Here is a 25,670-nt window from a genome sequence, read left to right on the forward strand (position 1 = left end):
AAAAAGAAAAAGAAAAAGAAAAAGAAAGTCCCTCTCCCTCCTCAGTGAACCAATAGTGAAGATATATCTAGAACGTATTTAGACTGATCCTATGAACAAAGCCATGTATCTGAGATATACGAGGGCCATGCTTAGGGAGTCTATGTTCATGGAAATCCGTATGTTTAAGTAGGAGAGGGATAAATATATGACATGGACACATCAATATCATGTTCTAATCTAACTTCCTGAGATCACAGCAGCATATATTGCAATGTTCCAACGTACAAATTCTAAATTCAAACTTTGAAAGTAAGTCGGATTTAAATCCGTATACTTTTACATACAGCTCTTCTGATACTGAACCATGGCCAAATAAACAGTTTATCTGCAATCTTTTCATTAAATTAATCTTATACTTAAAGAAGGATGGAAATTCTTAATTTTTTTCTAAAGTATTTTATGCATGAAATTTTCATCTTTATGAACTCACCAAAGGTTGAAAAGGTTTAACAAATTCTTTGCATGTAACAAGAATCTAGAACCATCCTTTAGTAATATGTATGACTTAGTTAAGCATTACCCTTTTCTTTAAAAAAAAAAATGAGGAAGGTAACATTGTCTATTTGAAAACAAACACAGATTCCTTATGTTTCCCAGTTTCTATTCAGAATGGTGTGTGTGTGTGTGTGTGTGTGTGTGTGTGTGTGTGTATTTGTTTGTGTTTGTGTTCCTTTATATTTTTTCTTACATTGGATATGGAAAAGTAAAACTTTCCCCTTTTGGAGATAGCCTTTGCATTAAATGCCAAAATTATTTTCATTGAATTGTATCCAGAACTCACTTGTTCTAGGCCCTTCCATTCACTGACTGGTGAGTTGGAGATAAAATGGCCAGGCCGTATGCCACAATGTAGGGCATTTATGAAGAGCCAGCGCAACTCCAGGGCTCCCCATGGTATTGACTGAGCCCCTTATTGCACCTGTATCACAACTAAAGCCCACCCCCCACCCACCCAATACACAGTTCTTTCTTCCCGTTCTTTGCAGGGATGTTCCTGAGAGAATTTCTAATAAATCTCTGATGTGGAGTCTCCCTTAACGTCAGCTTCCCCGGGAACCTGACTTATAACACTATCCAAACATCAGAATGAATCTAGTTTAAATTAAGTCTCCTCTGAATTGCTGCTCAAATTTTCTAATGAAATAATTCTGATGTAGGGAGAACATGACTTGGCACTCCTACGGAGAGTCTAGGTAGTCTCTTAGCCAAGAGCAGTCCTTCATTCACTCCATATTTCTTTTGTCTCGTTTTAACCTAATGAAAATTATGTGTTCTACTACAAATCCATACTTTTTTGATATAAGTGGTTTCCTTTAAGTGATGAAATAAAACTAATACTCCTAGAAGATGTTACCTTTTCACTTGGATGCACTCTGCCACATAGATGCTTTAAGAAGTGTGGCTGGCCCAGCGTGGTGGCTCACGCCTGTAATCCCAACATTTTGGGAGGCTGAGGTGGGCAGATCATCTGAGGTCAGGTGTTCAAGACCAGCCTGGCCAACATCGTGAAACCCTGTCTCTACTAAAAATACAAAAATTAGCCTGGCCTGGTGGTGCAAGCATGTAATCCCACCAACTCAGGAAGCTGAGCCAAGAGAATCACTTGAACCCAGGAAGTGAAGGTTGCAGTGAGCCGAGAGAGTGCCACTGAACTCCAGCGTAGGCAACAAGAGCAAAACTTTGTCTTGGTAAAAAGAAAAGAGAAGAGTGGCCACTATTAAAAAGTTTTTTCTAAAACATTAATATTAACAGGTTTATTTTTGTGTCTCACCCATGGATTTACCTAATTATTATAGGAGGATTACAAATTTCAAGTGTGTTGGAATCAACCATAAAGTGTATCTTATGTTGCAGTTTGCAGTTGATTTTTCATTTACATATTGGAGCTGATCATAATATACATTTCCTTTAACACTGTAAAATAAGAACAACATTGATTGTTCTCTTTTTAATACTCTGAAAAATCTCAGCACTACCTTAAATGCATGTTACTAAGGAAAAGAACCAATCTGAAAAGGCTACATGCTGTCTGATTTCGACTATATGACACTCTAGAAAAGGCAAAATTATGGAGACAGGAAAAAGATCTGCCAGGAGTTATGGGATGGGAGGTAGGGCAAGGAGGAATGAAGAGGTAGAGCACAGAGAATTTTTAGGACAGTGAAACCAAATGGATGTATAACATTATAATTGTGGATACATGTCATTACATGTTTGTCAAAATCCACAGAACTTTCAACACCCAGAGTGAAACTCCATGTATACTATGGACTTTGAGTGGCAACGTGCCAAAGTAAGCTCATCTCACTGACTGTAACAAATGTGCCACTCTGGTGCAGAATGTAAATAGCAGGGAAGACTGTCAGGGTGGGGACAAGGAGTATATGTGACATTTTCTTCTCAATTCTGCTGTGAACCTAAAACTGCTGTAGAATATAAAGTATACGCATACACAAACACACACATACACACACACACACACACACACACACACACACATACATACTTTATCTATATAAACTAATATTGGTATACATAAATACCAATACTGGTATTGAGCTATCTATCTATTTTGTACCAATATACCTTAGAACCTATGTTTCAATCTGTACATCATATTTGATACTTTTCTGTTAAAATTTCAATTTTTTAATTTCTTCAAATCCCTTTTAATATGCAGTAATCCAACATTTAAAATGTACAATCAAACGTTTACCTTACCCTGAAATTGTACATCATTCAATATGTACAATTTCTCTCTTATCTTTATTGTACAAGTAATGTGACAGCACATAAACATCAGCTAGTATGGGTTTCAGCAGAAAACAGGCTAAGGAATGTTGCCTTAGGCCAGAGGTGGTGGCTCATGCCTGAAATCCCAGCACTTTGGGAGGCCAAGGCAGACAGATGACTTGAGGTCAGCAGTTCAAAACCAGCCTGGCCAACATGGTGAAACCCTACCTCTACTAAAAATACAAAAATCAGCCAGGCATGGTGTGATACCAGCCACTTGGGAGGCTGAGGTGAGACAATCACCTGAACCCAGGAGGTGGAGGTTGCAGTGAGCCAAGATTGTGCATTGCACTGTAGCCTGGGCAACAGAGTGAGGCTCTGTCTCTAAATAAATAAATAAATACATAAGAAATGTTGCCTTAGAATTTATGGAATTAGTATACAAATTAGTTTTGGGAAAAAGGATTCTGAAACAACAGAAAATCTCACAATCAAAGCTATACTTGTGCCATCAGGAAACTGCAATTGCATCACTACAAATGCATCTTCACCGGGTCTTTACTCATGTTTTGCTCAAAATTGTGACCACAAATAGAGTTTGGACACTCCAAATCATATTGGATAAGTTTTAACCTCTCTTTGACGATACACTAACTTTCTAATGCCAAGCACAGTAAATGGCATGGGGTATGTGTTCAATCAAATATTTCTCACATACATCAATGGTTTAAATAGTAATTTTACTTTTTAATAATTAATATGGAATTAGAAACCTAAATGGATAAACTAAAGAATGCATTCACTGGTTATTTCCATGGACTAAATCACAAATAATAAAAGAGTACATTAACAAAATAGAAACTGGAAAGCTCTTTAAAAAATAAATTTTCTAATATATTAGAATATAAATTTATAATTCAGTAAAGAACTCTGTCATTCATTTCATATGCATCCTACAGGTCTTCACCAATTGCTTCATAAGTTTTATGTGATTTTACATAGAGGACTTTTGCAAATGATGTTGTATATAAGTGTGTGTGTGTGTGTGTGTGTATACATATATATATATATATGTATGTATATATATATATATGGAATAAAGCTGCTATTTTTGTCTTCAACTACATCTTATAAGAGAAGAAAAGAAAATATTTAAGAAAAAAATACCCAACTAGGATAAGGGATTTAGGAGCTGGCATTTAGGAACTTCAACGTTCCCAGTAACCAAGAAATCTCTCTGATTACCATATTCTACTTCACTTTGTGCTATGCAGACAGTTCCAATCCCTGATACTGTGGGTGTTTCTTTGTCCTCCCACAAGACGTTAAGTTTCACTGTTCATTTAATGTTTGCACAGCAGTGGAGGCATATTTCTTACAGCAATAAAAATTATTTCACACTGATAACTTAGAGTGAAATTCAACGAAATGTTCTCATGAATTTCATACAAGTTCTCTAAAAGACTAAAGTGCCCAAGGATAATCGCATGGATTTTTATCTTTATGATTAATATGTTTAGAGAAAAGAAAAATTGTATTTTGTAAGAAAAATGATACACACATAGAACTTCAATTTTAAAGGACATGTTGTTGCCAAATATTGTCATACTCAGTGATATAGACAGTAAAAATGTTCATTGTAAAATATAATACACCTGTTACAAATGGGTAATTGTCTCTGGCCGGCATTTGATTAACAGCATTCAAAAAGATTACAAAAAAACTATGGTGGGGGGATCTATTATAATTTTGTAGCTGCAATTACAAGTACTCTTGTTTTGAGGTTATTGTGAATTATAACTTTATGCTTATGTCTCCATAAGAGTCCTTCATAAAGTATACAAATATTAATTGCTTTTTTAGTTTAATAAATCATCCTCTGTAGAGGGGACAGAGAAAAGAATAACTTGATCTTATTTCATTTGAATATATTTAATAGCTTAAATACTCCTAGAAAGATGGAACATGACCTCTATTTGACTAAAGACTCAGAGGGTCCTGGCATGCCTGGACTGTGTGTAGGATAAGGAATGAGGAAGGCTCATTTGGCAATGACCAAAAAGTCAAAAGTCTGACAGAGAGACAAGAGTGAATAAGGCTGGGCACAGTGCTCACATCTGTAATCCCAGCACTTTGAGAGGCCAAGGCAGGTGAAGCATGAGGTCAGGAGTTCAAGACCAGCCTAGCCAACATGGTGAAATCCCTTCTCTACTAAAAATAAAACAATTAGCTGGGTGTGGTAGCATGCACCTGTAATCCCAGCTACTCCGGAGGCTGAGGCTGGAGAATTGCTTGAACTTGGGAGGTGGAGGTTGCAGTGAGCTGAGACATGCCACTGCACTCCAGCCTGGGTGACAGAGTGAGACTCCGAGTCAAAAAAACAAAACAAAACAAAACAACACAACAACAACAACAAAACAAAAACAGGGAAGAAAACAGAGAACTTTCCAGAACTTATGTCCAGTGTGGAAACTCACAAGCATCTGAGAAGAGATGCCAAGTAGAAAGTGATAATTATTTTCAAAATGAATAATTGCAGTGATTCAAAGCCAAAGCTAAAATCCATATAGGAGAGAGCTGGAAAAATTCAAACTTAATACAAACATAAATATACTTAGGTATGTATATGTGATTTGTACAAATATGTGTACATGCATGTATACGTATCCAGAGACAGGTTACCTGAAATGCAGGAAGCTACTCACTAATAACAGAGGAGCTTTGCAGAAGACAGTTGGGCAGTGGATGACAGGCAAAGTCCTTCAGAGAAAACAAGATATTGAGGTGGAGGAGTGAAAAGCTTATTATCAGAGTCCTTCCTTCTTTCCCCAGCACATACAGAGGCTGCAGATTTGAAAGAAAATAAGATCTGAGGAAACAGAATGTCTTAAGAGGCCCCAAAAGTGTTATCACTTTTACCCAACATCAATATTTGCCAGGATTATAGAGAATTCCTCCCTAACCAAAAATAGTGATACCACTGCAAATGACTGAAATGGCATAAATGATGAATTTGCTGCCTTCATATAATGCCCAATAATCTAAAACGTATGTAAAAGTGGAAAATATATTAAAAATATAATAAGGGAGGGTGGTTGCTGGTCATTTCTTTCCTGCCATGGGGCCTGGAACCCAAAGAGATCCCTTTGGATTACAGATTCATTCTTGTTTAATCATCTCCAGATGGTGCTATAGTTCCCAGTCTGACATATCTGTGTTCGTGTGGCCTCAATTATATGCGATGTTGGACGAGGTTGTGTACTTGGCCTAATTTAATGCTGTTGCTCACTGATAGGTCTAGCCCATATTTACTGCAGGTTTATTTAATAGCTAAAGCATTTCCCAATTCCTCAACTCTTGACTTCTAACTTTAGGCCCAATATTATTAAATACATTCCTCTTTTAATTCAACATTCACATTGCTTCCAGCACACATTTCCCAAAGGAAGACCTCTACTTAAAAATGCTTCTCCAACACCTTACAGGGTGAAGTCTACTGTTTGTAGTTGGTATTCAACACACTGATATGATTCAGACTCACCTATGCTCATGTTCTTCCTCATAAAACTCTAAAATTGCAGAGGAAATAATGAATATTTCAAACGATAGAATGTGCATTATATTCTTGGCTAGTTGGTGTAAGGCGGAGAAGGAGAAAGTCATCATCAGTCCTGCGAGTGGAAAGCTGTTACTTACAGAAACATGAACAGGTGCTTTGGTGCCAATCAATAATCAGATATTTCTCTTTGTATAAGAGGCTGAGAATGGAGAGTGAGAAGCCAGCTCTCATCACACACCATAAATATATACAATTAAAAATTTCTAGGAGTTTTAGACAATCTGTGAAGGAAGAATGTTAAATTTCATATACACTTTGGGAATATCTCTTCCACCTGTAGTAGGAAGGTCAAATGAAAGACAAATCATTTAGTGAGATGGGCATTAGAGAAGACCGCCCAAGAGTCAAGTATCATTCTACTGTTGTCTATCAGAGAACTTCCAGGTGCAAGAGCTCAGCCACTGTATGTTCCAATCAGATAGAACAAGTGGCTGTGGCACCATAACTTCCAGTTAACAGTGAGTGGCACTAAAGACAAACACAAATATAGTTATGTTTAACCGAAGCTATGTTTAACTTTTGAGGAATGTGAATGAGCAGCTTAACCTAAATTTTAAAGCATTGTATAGGATTATATCACTATTTCATAAAACACAGAGGTCTACACTAATTTCTCCCTTCCCAATAGAAACAACTAAAAGTGATTAGATTAAATTGTGTTGAATTATCTTGTCCCATTATATAACACATATTCTTGGAGCCTGTTGGTCAGAACAGGCTGGCTCAAGTACCAAGATATATGCTAAAACATGTATATATGGAAAGCCACGGGGTGCACATCTCACCAGCATAACATGTTACATTACCATCAGAAGGAGAAGGAAGAGCAAACTACAAAGTTTAGATACTTTGGTTCTTGGACTGGTCTTTAAATTGGTCAATCATGTATTCTGTGAAAAAAACAACCATAAGCTTATCAACTCTCTTTTCTTCTTTTTCTTTTCTTTTTTCTTTCTCTCCTTCCTTCTTCTTTCCTTCCTTCTATCTTTTTTATTTTCTTTCTTCTCACCCTGTCACCCAGCCTGAAGTGCAGTGGCGTGATCTCATCTCACTGTAACCTCTGCTTCCTGGGCTCAAGTGATTCTCCTACCTCAGTTTCCCAAGTAGCTGAAGCCATAGGCATGTGTCACCACATTTAGCCAATTTTTACATTTTTAGTAAAGACAGGGCTCTACCTTGTTGACCAGGGTGGTCTCAAACACCTGCCCTCAGGTGTTCTACCCAGCTCAGCTTTCCAAAGTGCTGGGGTTACAGACATGAGCTACTGCATCTGGCCTTGTCACCCTTAGAATTATTTATTTATTTATTTTTACCAAAACCTGGTTATTTCTCTAATCCCATGTTTTCTATTTTGAGCAACTTTCCACTGGTGAATAATGAAGACTCGTATATGTATACACAGTCACTCTTTGTTGAACCATTAATCCCCACCCAGGTCCCCATTTTCAACTATTTCTAAAAAGAGCAACTGGTCCTTTCTGGGTAAAATATTCTTACACCTCAATAAGATGCTACTATAAAAAAATACTGGTCATTCTGGGAAAGTCCCTTGTTTTTCTATTTGAAAAAATATATATATTTTCTTAAAACTTATACTATTAAGCGAAGCAGTGTTGCTTTCTTCTATTTCTTAGGCAACAAATGAACTTGTTTTTATAAAGTCTGGATGCTTTCCAGCAAACAACATATGTGTTCCAGGGAATCAGGAAAATCGTAATAAAAGTAGACTCTCTTAGCCCAAGAGAACAAAACAGGGCCAGATTGACCCTGGCTGTGAAAAGCCCACAGAATCTCTCTGACACACTTGGCCTGGTAAAACATTTGGATGCTGAGCTTTTCTGAGTGAAAATAAGAGTCAGCAAAGGTTATAACTTCCAAAAGTGACCAGGAATTTAGGAATTGATTATTGTTTCCACATGGTAACAAAATTACTGAGTTACCATGCCATGTTTTATTTTATATATATACATATACGTGTTATATTACAAACATTTTAATGCATATGTGTTTATGTGGTCAATGTCATTCTTCATGTAAAAGCCTTCATCTTTAAGACAGAGTGTTGGGACAGTGATTTGTGTTTTATCTTTGGATTCTGTATGAGACCCTTGTGAAATTCAGGTTAATGAAATATTCACACTGAGAGTGAATTTTTCCATGGTTGTCATTTGAACTTCTTCCCCCTAATTCAACAAAATTCCTTCCACCCTGATGATCAGCAGGCAACCAAGCAAAAACCACCCCCTAGAATAACCGGCAGACTCCTCCAAAGGCTGTCAAGCAGGGAATCCAGGTTTAACTCCCTTAAGCCTGCCTGGTATAAGCATTTAATGCCATTTTCTGGCTCTAGTGTTTTTGCCTTCAAATCTAATATCCCTTCTAGGAGTAAAAAGGAATTAACCCATCTTTTGACAAACAGTAAGGACTTCATGACCCACAATAATAGATTTAAAACCTAATAATATTCTATAATCCAATAAGTGAATCAGGATTGACTGGTAATCATTTCCTTTCGACTTTTACATATTTATCACTATCCATTTTAAAACGAGGCCTTATGAATTGCTAACTGAACCGAAAATCATAAAAATGACACTTGTATTAAAACCAAGTGTTAAATAATTTATCTATGATTGCTATAATATATGTAATGAATACCTATTCTGTCATATATTGACTTGAAATTTATTTTACATTTTTCTTAATCAACTTTGAAGTTAAAGATCACTCATTCTTGCCAAATCAAAAAATGACAATGTGGATTTTTCAATGCGGAGGAACTAAAAATGACAGAGAACAAGCTATAGATATCAACAATATCTTCTAAGATATACTATAGAAGAACTGCAAAGTTAAGGCTAAGACAATGTCAGAGCATGGTTTCCTGTGGGGAGGATTAAGGATAAGTTCATGAAGGAGGCAGCTTTTGCTCTGCCCCTGAAATTGGAGAAGGATTTACATAAGAGGAGATAAAGAGCTGTGCTTTCTCAGCCAGAGAAGTGGTAGGACTAAAGTCATGGAGATAAAGGGATACTTGAGAAACACAAAGGATCCTGTTTGAAGGGATCATTTTATAGACAGAGACAGACAAGTCAGTAGGTGTGCTAAAGAATAAGAAACTTATTCAGGAGGCAATTAACCACTAAGCATTTTTCTCCTCTTTATAACTTGCATGAATTTATATATTTTGATTAATTTCCCTTCTATTTGTTATCTGTTACACCATGAAAGTACACATAGAGGGTTTATTGTAGCTGTTTAATGTTATAAGTTGGCCCAAATGTTGCAGAATTTTCAAGCTTAATTCTGATAAAATGAGAATCAGAATGGCTACCATCCAGAGATGCATGTTGTGGAAATGAGATATGAGAGAGTAACTGAATGTGATTTTGAAGTGTGGAAATACGACTTGGGGTTGGAAATGGTATGCTCCAACCAGCACTTTTAATGTTGGAGGAGTGACATAGGCAGTATCAGAGACGATTCATACTGATGGCAGAGGGGTAGGTAGCTCAGCTTCCAAAGCAATTACTTGAAGGGAGTGGCACTGGCCAGTCTTACCCTCAAATGCTGTCAACCTCACTTGCTTCCTACTCATGTCCCTGGTTTGGATTCTTAGCCTAACTTCTGAATTCTGGAGCAATTCAAAATCCTTCCAGTAAGCTTACTTTTTGCTTGAGTTAGCCCAAGCACAATTCTGTTGCTTGCAATAACATATTCTTTTGGCTACCGTGGTAAGATAGGTCAGGGGTCTATCTTTCTGTCACTGACAACATAATTGACACTAGAGGATTTAATTTGAAAGTTGTATATGTGTAATTAAATTAGATACATCAGTTATGTGGCCATTACAGAGATTCTGATTAATAATAAAAAGATCTCAAATGAGAATTTGGGCAGTAAGAAGAAACTTGGAGAAGAAACAATGGCAACATTTATAGAACTTGCTGACTGAGTTGCATTGAGAGTAAGGATACGGAGCAGTGGACAATAACTGTTTTTGAAGTGCATATTTACAAAGGTATACACAGGCTTTGAAGACATTACTGGCATCTCTTTATCATTATTCATAACCAAAAGACTTTTGAGGCCTTCGTTATCAACTGAAACAAAAGGTATAAATACCCTTATTATGAAAAAAATTATTGCTTTTTTGGCAATATTCTATATTCATAATGCTGAGTAAATGTCCTTTTTTGTTTGTTTGTTTTTCTTTTTGGGATGAACCATGGCTTTTGCGTTCATCCCACTGTCTAGCTGGGAGGGAGGTGGTTCTGTTGAATCTGAGGCTCACTCCTCCGACACTATATGTAGCAGCCTGCTTGTACTGGTTTACCTGCTGTTGCTGAGCATCTATTTTTAATACCACCTTCAGTGATGTCACATACACAGCCTGAAATCAACCATGTTGGGAGTATTTACACCAGAGAAACAGGCAAATGCTACAAATCAGGGCTTTGTTTAGCCCTGCTGGGTCCTGCCTATACCAACAGTTGGCACTTTTGCATTTGGCTGAAAAAAAGAAATCTATGAATAAGTGAACCTGTGCAATTAAAATCCATTTTGTTCAAGGGCAAACTGTACTTTGAACTTTCAGGTATGCATCACTATCTCAGTATTTTCTTAGATTATAAACTCCTGGAGAGCTGTAGGTATTACCACATTCCTACCCGTCTTTCCAATCCAATTCAAGGGCAGCACTTATATTTTCAACAAATATTGACTGAATGAATGGCGTACTTAAATTCACAGACATGCCCAGCAGTGAGAAGTCTTCTGTATCTAACTGCAATGACATTTCTACTTTTTCCTCGGTGCCCTAATTCCCAGATCCCCTTTAACTCCTCCTTATTTTCTCTGAACTCTCTACTCTCCCATGTCATGCTCTGTGCCTTCTTTCTGCTCCCCTAATCCTCTCCTCCAAATCCAGCCTCATATAATCATAAAATGGCAGAGTTAGAAGGGATTTAACCAATCGATTTCATTTCACCGATGACATAACATGGCCCAGAGAGTTTAAATGATTTGCTCAAAATTATACAAGTATCTAGTGGCACAGCCATGGTTTCAACTCAGCTCTCCAAAATTTTAATCCTGTAGTCCTCTTTCCATCACTGGATACAACCACACAGAGCCTGCTGGTCTATTCAAAAAGTTCATATTCTCTCTCTCTCTCTCTCTCTCTCTCTCTCTCTCTCTCTTTCTGTCTCTATCTGTCTCTCATTCATTCGTTCCTTCGTTTCAGGGTCTCGCTCTGTCACCCAGGCTGGAGTGTGGAGTGCAGTGGTGCAACGATCTCTCTTTTCCCCAAACATGAAATTGAGAACAGCGCAGGAGGCTGAGGTCACTAGTGAGTATGAAGAGGGAGGTGCCATATAAACTCAGCTGATGGTGACTTTTACTTAATTATCTGTTCATTCAACATATCTATCCAGTCATACAACATACTTATTGAGAGCTAACTACATAATGGGAACTCATCCAGGCATATAGAATACACCATTGTACACAACTGACAAAGATCTCTGCCTTTAAATAATTTGTGTTCAAGAGATTACACCTGAAAATTCTTACTTGGACTTGCTTTTCAAGCTTAGAGACATGAAAGGAGAATGGGAGTCTCTATTCATTGATGAAGTGAGAGTCATTGTTTTTCACCAGTGAAACAGAATTTGTACTATTTTCCCTTGACTATCTTAGGAATTTTATTCTTTATTTTGTCTGACACCTTGCTATTTGTCATTAACTTATATTTATCAAGTCAAGACAAAAAGGATGCCATATGAAGATACTTCTTTTTTTTAAGAATCTGTATTCACTCTCTGAAGATCTGTTTTCTTTCAATTCAACAACAACAAAGCCTAGTTGGGGGAAAAAAAAAAAAGTGCCCATAATGTTAATTTCCCAAATTGGAGTTTTCTCAGTATTTGAATACCTGGTAGCATCTCTTCTTATTTACTGTATTTATCTAAGGAAGTTTCAGATGCAGCATGTTTCAACTGAGAATATTAATCATAGACATGTTAAGTCACTTAAGCACTATTCTTAGGTTTTTCAAAATGATTCCTTATCTGCATGAAATGGTCAATGCAACTCTTAGGAAAGGCATATTCCTAAATCCTGACAATAATCATTTTATGGATGAAAAAATTAAGGTCCAATGAGTAGTAAGTTAGCATAATAAATATATTTTTTCTTTTTTGGGGGGATGGTAGGGGATGGCTGGGCATGGGAAAAGTTTAATGATTATTCTAGGAAGAGAAAAAAATGAGGCAGGGGGCAAATCCCTGCTTTTCCTGTCTACAGTTGGATAAAATGTGCTTTATTTTCTCATTTTTCTGCTCCACTGGGCTTCCATGATTCCAGTCGCCTGGCTGTCTCTTCTACCCAGGTTCAGAGGAAGGGGCACTGTGGGCTGGCTGAGATGGGCAGGTGCCCTGATCCACCAGGCCTGCCATGCAGAGCCATGCCAATCTTGGGTCCCTCCTGGGAGAGGGCCATGTTGATGTGGAGCTGAGACTTAACAGCTTCCAGGGCCAGGGAGGTGTTTCCAACAACTTTGACCTGGGGCAGGATCCAGAAGGAACATGTCCCGTGGTCAAGGTCATCTGCCTACTGTATGGAATCTAGAGCTTATGGCTCAGTGGGGTTCCTTCCCAGACAGCAAACAAGAGAGAAAGAAAGCAAAGCAGGAAGCAGTGCATAATGAAAATTTGCAGCCAGCTCTCGACTATAAAGTAGACTTCAATGTTCCCAGTTGTATTAGTTTTCTAAGGTCGCAGTAACGGTTTCACAAGCTGGATGGCTGAAAACAACAGACATTTATGCTTCCATAGCTGTGGGGGCCAAAAGTCTGAATTCAAGGTGTGTCTAGGGCCATGCTCTCTCTGAAGGTTCTGGGGAGAAGCTGCTCCACTACTTTTTCTTAGCTTCTGTTTGACTCACCATGAGCATTCAAAAACATGCTATAAGCCTGGCATTCCCTGGCTTGTAGGTGAGTTGCTCCAGCCTCTTCCTCCTTCATCACGTGGTGCTCTCTGTGCATCTTGTTCTCTTCATCTTCGAAGGACATTGGTCATACTGGATTAGGGCCCAGTCTACTCCGGAATGCCTTTAATTCACATCTTAATTACATCCACGAAGGTCTTATTTCTAAATGAGGTCACATTCTGAGGTCTTGCAAAGGACATGGAGTTTTGAGGAGATACTGTTCTACCCAGCACACCTGCCCAACTTCTAGATGGAAATAATCCACTTCTTAGCTATGGAGCAAACTCCATAGAATTGTGTCTATTAGTATTCGCCACCTTATTAAACTCCTGACAAAACTCTGTAGATAGCCACAGTATTTTCAAACCATTGTTCTTTCAAATATTTTACTGTCTCGCACATAGTTTAAAAAATATCAGTGTCCTACCGGTGCTGTAAAATGTTTCTTCATCACGGAGACAGATGGGATCCTCTTTGTTTCAAATGATAGAAGTAAAACAGAAAACACATTTCTCTTGTGGAAACTCGCATGGCTAAGGAAAATAGATGCAATGAAAATAAACACTGTTCTGCTGACTCAGAATTTCTGGAGATGCTTTATTTCATCAAGTTAGACTCATTTACAACATGTTGCCCTGGGAAACCTAAAGTAATGAAGGTAGGACAGAGAAGTAATAATGCAGGAAGTAAAGGCTGGTGGGGGACAGGACTGCTGCTTTTAGTGGAATCTTCTATATGGAAAGAAAACGGTAGGTAACTTGGGGTGACAAATGTCATTGTTCTAGATTCCTTCCAATTAAGGGAGTTTGTGGCAGTGGTAAAAACAACAACACAACACCTAATATGAGGTTGAAATGAAGCAGAGAGTTTGCTGTTTTTTATTGTAGGATGTCAATCTGGGCCTGAGCAGAAAGGTGGCATGTTCACATACAAATTTGGATGTCTTGTTATAAAATCTGAAGAAAATTATCTGTTAATTTAGGTGCCTTAGTTCATTTGTGTCTAGTTTGAGTTAACTAAGAAAAGGCAAACAAAGCTAGTAGTTGTAATGGCATAGACTTTTTTGCATTTTCCTAAGGGCTGAAGGATGAACACATAAAAGAATACCGGAAAAAAAATCTATTTAATTTCCGTTTCTTGCTCATTGTGGTAGGCCTTGTACTATCAGAATTCTTGCATTTTTAACAACTATATTTCATTGGAAAACTGCATCCTAGAGATTTCTAGTCTACAAAATAGAAACTTTAAAGAGGAAAGTCTCAAAATTTGACCTATTTTAAATTTTATGTGAAAAAGAATGCTTTCTTTATCCGGCATTTCTGGGAAATGAAGTTTTTCTTACTAAGTACTAATACTTAAAAGATAATTTTTACCAAATGTCTCTGAGGCATACATATAATTGCTATTTTCTTTTTCCTTCTTGAACATCTAAAAATTCTGTCTGACTCTGTTGGCTGATATTTGGAAAGTTAAGGCAACTGGAAGAAAAACTGCTAAGGCAAAACTAATTCTAGATTACTCATTCTTACACAGGATAAAGATTTGCTCCAGAACAGTGAAACTACATCAGATGCCTGAACTACTAGCAGAACAGCTCACCCATAAAATTTATTCTGCCTGATGTTCCCTAACCTTGGCAAATAAGAAGAGCTAATTATAACCTGTTCTCACATTTCTCAAAGAGTTTCACAGAGATGAGTTATTATTAACAGAAATAACTTTTGGAAAAACACAGGACTCAAAGTAATTGAAATAAATCCATCTATGCAATAGTTCCCCATAATAATTCCAATAAATAACTTCATTTAGGGCAAGATTAAAACCATCATTGGCCTGAAATATGTGGTTCTTAATTATATGCATCATGACCTTACACTTTTACTTGATAAAGTAACACCATTATTTTTCCCCAATTACAAACAACACAGTTCTAAGTAGACATTTTAAAATACAGAAACAAAAAATACCAATACAAAAAGAAAAATAATTCACATTTCTATTTTTCAGAGACAGATATTATATTTTGTATATCTTTCAGGATTTATCGATATCTTTTTTGATTGACTGCTTATTAAAATTGGTTTCACGCTTTACCATTTTTCTATGCTTCACAATAGACTCTTGTATTATTTAGCTCTTACATTGGTCATAACTTCCATATTCAACAATATATTATGCATATTGTCTATTATATGACACAGGCGTTCGATGTCTAAATTATCAATTAGGCACCTCTCAACATTTTCCATCATAGTGCCACAAACCACAGGGAAGAAGACATTAGTAACAGCACTAAAGGATCACGTTTCTTTAAAGGTTTATATTTTCTCTTTGACACTCCACTCTATAGTAGATTTGTGTTTATTTCAAATGCCAAATAATAAATTATTTAACTTTTTTCCCCAAATGTTCAAGTAAACCCAATGAATTACATCAGATTTATTTGGTGGTATTGCATACTCCCTAGGACGTTGCTGTGGACATCTGTACACCCCAGTTTGAGGAGTGCTGGTTTAATTTATGATTTTCTGAAAGCATCTGCCTGAATCAATAATGAACCCATGTTGTAGAAGCTATGCCTTAAGACTCTGGATTTTGGAGGAAAGAATGGGTCTGAGGAGAGGTACTTCTATTACACAAAATGACAAAGAGAAAACAGTTCAAGGCTTAATGTCAAAGGTCTTAGTGTTTTGTTTTGTTTTTAAATCATCCTTGACAATAAAATCTGTTCTATAACATACTGGGAAAGAAGAACCTTTATACTTTGGTGAATGTTAGGATGTTGTTCACATAATCAGTTTTCATTGTTATTATGTTATTTTGAAAAACAATAATTTCTTAGGCTACATTTCCTAGGCCTTATGTTAGGTTCTGGAGATGAAATACAAGCCCTCAAGCCTCTTTTGCTGATGAGGAGCTTGAAATTAGTAAAAAACATGTAAATATACATTATTCCATCATATACATATGGAATAATATATATATAAGAAATATATGTAAATATCTATTCCAGAATATAAATCTATCAAATGATACATATGGAATTATATGTATAGGCTGTATGTTACTAATATATATGTTACTAATATATGTTATTAATGTATGTTATTAATATGGTTAATAACATATATTATGTTATTAATATAGCAGCAATATATATTATATACTTTCATAATATATAATGCATATTATAGAATATATATATAAATGAAAGACAGAGTCAAGAATGAATGGAAGGAGAGATAGTGAAGCCATGAGATACAGAAGACTTATATGGAGCAATGACTGAGAGGAGTTGAGAAAGCAAATGTTCTAAAATTATGCATTCGCTCTTGGGAAGACGGAGAATTTTTTTTTTCCTGAGACAGACGGTGAGAAAAAGAGTCTGGAGGCAGATGCAGGCCCATTTGGAGGTGAAAATGAGAAAATTTAAGGAATTTATCACAAAATGGCTTTATTTCTATTCAAAGGACACAAGAAAATCAGCAGAGTGAAGAACGTGCCAGGGAGAAATAGAAGGATTTGAGGATTGCTGGAGAAAACTGGTGCCAGGAAATGAGAAACGCACATGTCTGGGACCTTAAAAGGCCTGGTTAATGTGATAAACCAAGGTATTAAGTGATCCCAACCAGCATGACCAGCAGCAGTTTTGGAAAATTCAGATGGTTATGTGACCTCAATTGCAAAGATGATTAAAGCCATTATGGCGGAGTATGAGATAAATGATCTATTCATATCATATGACTATATATCTAGAATCCATTTACAAGGATGTGCTGATAAATAAATGTATTAATATGTGCAAAATGCGTAGCAAATTGCCTGGCACATAGTATTTAAATTTATGTGAACAATTTAAGAAACAGTACATAATAGAATTCAAAATTCAGAATGCAAATAGATTTGGATAAGGTATTAATGATTAAATCTCTAATTACTAGGGGGGAAGTAAGAGGCTGTTTATAGAATCTCAAAAACCAGGAAACATTCATAATCTAGAATATATTTTTTTCTTGTTAATGTTACTAGAAAATGGGTTTAGGAGGAGTAATGAAGATGAGAAAGTAGTGATTACATAAGATTTTTAACCACAAGATTTCAAAAGGGATGATCAGGCCCTGAATGCAACCATGAGCGTGATTTATTGAGGAAGCGGGTATGTGCTGGTTATTAGAGTCAAAGAAGCTGGCGTTTTAGATGGAGTATGTCACCCGAAGTCAAAAATGCCCAGGATTTAGGATCCAGAGAAAAAACTATGAGAAGAATAAAAATTCAGATGAGTGGTCTTAAAAGAAAAGAAACTTTTGAATAGGGATATTAGGAAAAAAAATCTTTAAAAGAGGCATTGACTACCTAGAAAGACAATGACTCTACTGTTTAATATTTTAAAATGGAAGACTCGGGAAGGGAACAAATGGCCCCACTTAGGGGGAAACATCTTAGACATCAGAAATTCAGATTTCAGTAAAAGGGATGACTTTTTTTAGAAAAGGTGTTAAATATGTTTTTTTTTTTTTTTTTTTTTTTTTTGAAATAGAATGAGCATTTTAGCTTGTACAGTAGAAATGGTTTAGAGAAGGAATGTGGCCTGGGTAAGGGGAAAGGTTAATACAGATGGAGAAGACAGTCTGGAAGATAATAGGTAATCGTAGGGGCCTTTGCCTTGTGCAGTTCTTGTAAACCTATGGGAATAAGGAAAGTAGAAAATAAAGCTACATTCACAGAACAAAATTTCCTCAGCGTTTCTAAAACAACTTGAGTGCAAAGTCATTCTGTTGCCTACAGGACATGAAACTTTCATGGCAAAGTACATGGGCAGAGAAACTTTACTTCTTACTGTATATGATTCTTCTTCAATGTGTAAATGGAACTGGGCCTGAAAATAAACGTAATTCCTCAGAAATTCCCAAATATGTAGTATATTTATATACTAAAAACAAATATTCCCATATTCTGAAAAAATCACTTACCTCCAGTCACACACTCTGGGGTAAAAGAGATGTCATCAAGAGCAATAAATATGTCCTCATTTCCATCCAAATCAGCTTCAAATGCCACCTTAAAGGGACTGTTACTGGAGAGAGGTGCATATGCATATGTCCATCCCACTCTCTCATTTCCAATCACTGACCACACCAGGATGTTTAGCCCTGATTCTTCAATGGTATACACCTTTAAAAAAATCATTAAAAATAACTTTTTATGATTGGATGTTAGAAATATCAGGATATCCAGATGATTGATGAAAGAATGAAATCTCTAGCTATGTAACAGCTCAATATATTGACTGTTGTATTTTCTATCTGTAGAAATTGTGGGTTATAAAGTGAGCCAATGGAGGTTACATTTTCCTTCATTAGTAGAACCTCTGTTTGCTTCTGTCATCAACTTCTGTATGTCAAACTGGACATTAAAACAAACAACAACAGAAAACCTGTAACTGCCTTAAGCATTTAAAAAGCTGAAAGAGATATAAACACACATTTTTTATTGCTAAAGAACTTTGTCTGTTAGACTAAGGGTATGCGACTACAGAAAAAGAAGACCCTCATTATACATGAATATGATAAATGAATATCAGATTATAGAAGTCATTTTGAAAACCACAGTAATGTGCAGAAAATATTTTAACATTCTGACAGATGGAAAATCTTCCTGGATTATCCAACATTGATATTCAGCAATTTTTAAAATAGTTCAGTGACTAAAAAATGCAACAAACAAGAAATGAAATCGAAATAGTTACCTTTGAAATCAACAAACATGCAAGATTGCTAATATTTTTGTTTAACAGTAGAAATGATTCAAAACAAAATATGCCGTTTTCTAGTGCTATTTAAAAAATTCTATACTGAATGAGAAAAAAGGTAAGGTTAAAGAGTTATATTTCTATATTCTCTTTTTGCACCTAAATTGTATAGTTATCAGATGCCAAAGTTATATCTAATTTGGTAATATAGTAATATTTATATACCATACCATATATAATTCAATACTTATATATATAATACTAACTATTTCTCTCTCACTTGCTATATATATATATTTGGCTTATAGTATACTTCAGCAATCATTTATGCAACCCTTTTTTTCATATGGGAAAAATAAGACCCAGAGGAAAGAAAACACGTGGATATTAATTTTCTTCCATTGCAATAGTACATTTTCCAATGACCTCCCTCTTACTAAAAAATCTTACTGTCTCACTGAGTGTCGAAATTTATCTACAGTTAACTTATCCTATAAAATATATCCAAAACTTATACTATGAGAAGGAAAGAATAATTCCAGTCATCTTATTACATATTATGATATTAAATTGACATTCCAGAAACACTACCAAGAATCACCAAATATTTAAGAGCCAGAAGCTAAGAATGTTGCTGGTGTCTGCGAGTACAAAAGAAATCTAAAATCAATTTCAGAAATCTATCTGTTAACGGAAATTAAACAAAACAAAAATAAATCAAGATGATAAACACTAAAGAAAAATTAAAAACTTGGCCAAAGTTTGGAAACCTGAAATGTGAGACTTTAACCCTAAAATAAAATTGGACGTTTTGGAAAAGATGATACTCAAGACATTTCTAAAGCAAAAGCATTACTTTTAATATTGATCCTTTAATTAACAAAATAAGCTAGGATTCAATCTGAAGGGAATTTGGAACCATTGACTACTTCCAGTCTGACATGTAAGTATCCACTCCAAAGAATCTTCAGCTCCAGGGTGTGGTGGATACTTGGTTTATAAGTTTATGCAATTATTTTTCTATTTATTAAAAACTAAAACTAAAAGATGTAAAGTTTCTAATTCAACTTGTCAATAACAGGACAACTATTCAGAACCTATTTAAAGTGAACTCTGATTTTTGCACAAATCTTGGTTTACAACACAACTTAAAAATTTATTATATTTATTTTATAATTTTTTTTCTGGCAAAATTAGTTTAGAAGGCCAAATTACATGAAAATGTAACTCCAAAACTTCGTTTTTTCCCCAAACCTCAGCACATATTTATTTTATTTATTAATGTACCCATTTTTACTGGTTTTGCAGTTTACTTTTCTCTCCGCATTTAGTCTTTTTAATCTTCAACCAATCCTACACGGTCTTGTCAAATTCATTTTCCTTCCATTCTCTTCTTACTTTGCTTCTCAAAACCAGACCATGACATTCCCGCCCCACGTCATGAGCATGAAACTCTCCAATAGGCGTCAACACATCTTACCCTATTATTTGACCCTACCCCTAGTCCCAATCAATTCTGGTCAACTTTACTAACTTACTACTTATTTCAATGAAATGACAAGTTTGTAGGTTATTTAATTCATAATATGTATTAATAATACTCCAGTGTTATTATATTGAATAAGTACATGTTATGTCAAGTGTTTCCATAGTCACTGTGGCTGATGGGAAAACTAGAACTATTGTTTAAGAACTCATAATGTTGTTTATTCATTATGTCTGATGGGACTAACAACTAAAAGTGTAGCATGAATTTCTGACCTTCAATGGAAATAATATTACTGTATTCTGAGGGTTTTTTTGCGATAACTCTCAGCAAAATGCTCAATTTTAATAACTTTTAAATGTCGATAATTTTGAAAAACTACAATGGCTAACATCCTTGAAAAATAATTGATTCTAATTCCATTTGTTTCTGATTTTACATTTATTAAACATACTTTATTAAAATGGTAACTCATCACAGTAATAATTGTTTGAAATAGCTTTCTAAAAATCAACTGCTGGATGAATTTGGCTATTTCTATTTTAATAATTTTAATTTTAGTCAAACACAGACCCAGTAATATATTAACTGTCATCATTACATAATGTAAAGCAATAATTTTAGCAAAATTTTAGCATAAAATATGGATTCGAAGAACATATAAAGATATCAAATTATAATAGAGTTTATGTTATCATCAAGGGTTATATTGTATGCAAAGTTATATCAAAGCTATAGCACACAATGGAGAACATTAAAAACTTAAAGAGAACTTGCTAAATTTAAACATAGATAAACCAAAGTGATGTCATCTAAACATAACTATTATATTATCAAATTAAATCCATGTTAAATTTTTTGATGAAAAAAATGCCTCAACATTTATTTTGAAGGAAGACTCCTTCGAAGAAAAACATTCAGCAATAGATATAAAGAGGTAATAGAAAATATGGGTGTTAATTACTCAATTCCAGAATACATGGTTTATTAAGCCATGCTTGCATTTCTCTAAAGGAATACCTGAGGCTGGGCATTCCTTTAGAGAAATGAGGTTTAATTGTCTCACAGTTCTTCAGGCTCTCCAGGAAGCACGGCACAGGCAACTGCTTCTGGGGAGGCTTCAAGAAGCTTTTACTCATGGCAGAAGGCCACTTGGGAGCGGGCACATTACTTAGGGAAAGCAGGAACAGGAGAGAGAGTGCCAGGGTGGGTGGTGTGCCACACTTTACAACAACCAGATTCTGTAAGAACTCACAGACTATGAGCCATGAGAAATCTACCCCCATGACCCCATGATTTGGAGGGGATTCCAAACTATATCAGATGTGTATTAGAGACGATCTACTTCAACAATGTCCTTGGATCTAAGTTGGCCGGGTAAGCGTTTGAAAGAAAATGATTAGGAGTGTTTCCTGAAATTCCTCTCCTGCCGAATCCAGACAATCCTGGTGCCTGCAATGTTAAAGTCAGGTCACCGGCACTGACTGGAAGTCTCTGAGTAAAATTCCTTTCCTATCAGAAATACTGCATTTCATTAGGTGTGTAGCTTATTAAAACCAGTGTGTGAAATGCATCAGTGAGAGGACAATGTGACGTTTCTTGGCCCCAGCTACACTCAGTTGTTCTTTTAAGGGTCTGCTCTTTAGTTACCACTGATAAGGCAAAGCAATGAACTGAGTTACTGCTTAATCCTTAGAAATGCATAGTTTCCTATGGGTTAGTTTGAAAATACTCAAACTATATATAAGAAAAAAGAAAAAATATCTAAATTAATACAAAGGGAAATTTCCCTTGAAGAAAAGAGGTTATAGGTTTTAAGGTGGTTAATACAGGATGGACATAACAATGCCACCAACATTAATGAAAATGTAGCTCATTGCCATATTTTTTGTCATATGTCCCCTAAGTGATGTATGAGTGTAGGATAAGATCAATTAACTGCCCTCTACAGCTTCAGAATTGCAGATATATAGAGAGATCAAACAATCCATTCACTATCTATGGCACAGATTTGCAATCTCTGGTCCAGCATACTGGAAATCACTGCTCCAGTCTTCACATACAAAAAAAGCTGAATAAACAGAAAACCAACAACTATTCTTCGATTCATTAGAGCAGTGATCCCCAATATTTTTGGCACCAGGGACCCTTTCATGGAAGACAATTTTTTCCACGGATGGAGTGGCAGGGGAAATGGTTTTGCAACGAAACTGCTCCATCTCAGATCATCAGGCATTAGTTAGATTCTCAAAAGGAGTGCACAATCTAGATCCCTCAGATGCGCAGGTCGCAACAGAGTTCACCGATGGACAGAGTTCCAAGTCTTTGCTATTGTGAACAGTGCTGCAATAAGCATACATGTGCATGTGTCTTTATAGTAGGATGATTTTTAATTTTTTCGGCATATAACCAGTAATGGGATTGCTGGGTCAAATGGTATTTCTGGTTCTAGATTCTTGAGGAGTCACCACACTGTCTTCCACAAGGGTTGAACTAATTTACACTCCCACCAACAGTGTAAAAGAGTTCCTATTTCTCCACATCCTCTCCAGCATCTGTTTTTTCTTGACTTTTTAATGATCACCATTCTAACTGGTATGAGATGGTATCTCATTGTGGTTTTTACTTATATTTCTCTAGGTATCAGTGCTGATGAGCTTTTTTTCATATGTTTGTTGGCCACATAAATGTCTTCTTTTGAGAAGTGTCTGTTTATATCCTTTGCCCACTTTTTGATGGGTGGTTTTTTCTTGTAAATTTAAGTTCCTTGTAGATTATAGATATTAGCCCTTTGTCAGATGGATAGATTGCAAACATTTTCTCCCATTTTGTAGGTTGCCTACTCACTCTGATAATAGTTTCTTTTGCTGTGCAGAAGCTCTTTAATTTAATTAGATCCCCTGTGTCAATTTTGGCTTTTGTTGCCATTGTTTTTGGTGTTTCAGTCATGAAGTCTTTCACCAAACAGATTCACAGGTGAATTCTCCACAATTTTCAACAACACATAGGTCAAGGAAGTTCCAAGATAAATTTTTAAATATTCTATTTCAATTAAAAATAAAAATACACATAATCAAAGTTTATGGATGAAGTGACACAGTGTTTAGAGGAAAATTTTATAGCACTGAATGCATATATCTGAAAGTAAGAAAGGCCAGAAATAAATAAAAAGTTGATTCTTTAAAAAGATCAATAAAATTGCTAAATCTCTAGCCAGGCTACCTGAGAAAAAAAAGAGAGAAAACTCAAAGCATTAATATTGAAAATGACAAAAAAATCATCACTACTGATCCCATGAATATTGAAAGAGTAATGAAAAACATTATTATTATTGAGACAGAGTCTTGCTGGAGGACAGTGGTGCACTCTCGGCTCACTGCAACTTCTGCCTCCCCAGGTTCAAGCAATTCTCCCACCTCAGCCTCCTGAGTAGCTGGGATTACAGTCACCTGCCACCACATCTGGCTAATTTTTGTGTTTTAGTAGAGATGAGTTTCACCATGTTGGCCAGGCTGGTCTCAAATCCCTGACCTCAAGTGATCTGCCCACCCTGGCCTTACAAAGTTCTGGGATTACAGGCATTGAGTCACTGCACCCAGTGAAAAATTATTAATATATACCACATATTTGATAATCTAGATGTAACTGACCAATTCCTTGAAAGGCACATCTATTAAAATTCACACAAGAAAAAACAGATAATCTGACCACACCTATATTTATTAAAGGAATTGAATCAATTATTAACAATCTTTCAAAACAAAACCATAATACAAAACCAGACAAAAACATTATAGAAAGGAAAACTACTGGCCAATATTTCTCATAGACATAGATGCAGAAAGTCTCAAAAAAATTAGCAAATTAAGTTCAACAATGTAAGAAAATAATAATATATCATGACCAGGTAGGATTTATTCCAAGTATGCTAGGCCAGTAAACATTGGAAAATCAATTAATGTAATCTATCATATCAACAAGCTACAGAATAAACATTAAATAAGTATATCAATACATTCAGAAAAGAATATGATGAAAAGCAGTACACATTTATGATGACAAATCAGAGGGAACTCTGAATAGAAGGGAACTTCATGTTGATAAAGAATATTGATGAAGAACTATAGCTAACATCATCCTTAATAGTGAAAAACTAGCCATTTTCCTACTAAAACCATGAACAAGTAAGGATGTCTGCTCTCACAGCTCCTATTCAACATCATACTGGAAGCCTTTGGTAGCATAATAATATAAGAAAGGGGAAAAAACCATATACTGATTGAGACAGAAAGAAGCTTTGTTCATAGATGACATGACTGTCTTTGTAGAAAACCAAGCAATAATCAACCCCCCCTCAAAAAAAGTTCCCAGAACTGAGAAGCAATTAGAGCAAAGTTGCAGGATGCAAAAATAATATACAAAAGTTAATTATCTTTATATAGCAGGAATGAACAATTGGAATTCAAATTTTGAAACAATAGAATTCATAATAACACCGAAAATATATAAATTTATAAATCTAACCAAAAGAAGTACATGATATATATGAAGAATACTATGAAACTGATGAAAGATCTCAAAGATAGATAAATGGATATTATTGCATGAGGAAGACTCAATATTGTCAAGATGTAAGTTCTTTCCAACTTGATTTATAGATTCAATCAATCCTAGTCAAAGTCCTAGCAAGTTATTTTAAGGATACTGACACACTCACTTGGAAGTTTAAAAAGAAAAGTGGAAGACACAGAATAACCAACACGAGGTTAAAGGAGATGAACCAAGTCAGATAACTGGCACTACCAGACTTAGGACATAATATAAGGCTACAGTAACCAAGACAATGTGGTGGTTGTGAAAGAATAGACACACTGATAATGAAACAGAACAGAAAGTCCAGAAACAGACTCACACAAATACAAGCAACTGATATTTGACAAAGAATCAAAGGCAATACAACGCAGAAAGGATAGTCTGTTCAATAAATGATGCTGAAACAACTACACCCAAATTCAAAAAAAAAAAAACAAAAAAAAAACTAGACACAGCAT

General features: G+C 35.7%; 1 protein-coding gene across 1 annotated transcript in view; it reads right to left on the bottom strand.

Moving 5' to 3' along the window:
• MALRD1 (MAM and LDL receptor class A domain containing 1) overlaps nucleotides 1-25,670 on the bottom strand; it is a 538,747-nt gene that overhangs the window by 88,629 nt on the left and 424,448 nt on the right. The window contains exon 33 of the mRNA XM_037738994.1: nucleotides 18,355-18,556. Within this exon, the coding sequence (XP_037594922.1) occupies nucleotides 18,355-18,556 (202 nt within the window). The remainder of the gene's footprint in view (nucleotides 1-18,354; nucleotides 18,557-25,670) is intronic.

This window comes from Cebus imitator, unplaced genomic scaffold, assembly GCF_001604975.1.
Source record: "Cebus imitator isolate Cc_AM_T3 unplaced genomic scaffold, Cebus_imitator-1.0 Scaffold61, whole genome shotgun sequence".
Classification (NCBI taxonomy): Eukaryota; Metazoa; Chordata; class Mammalia; order Primates; family Cebidae; genus Cebus; species Cebus imitator.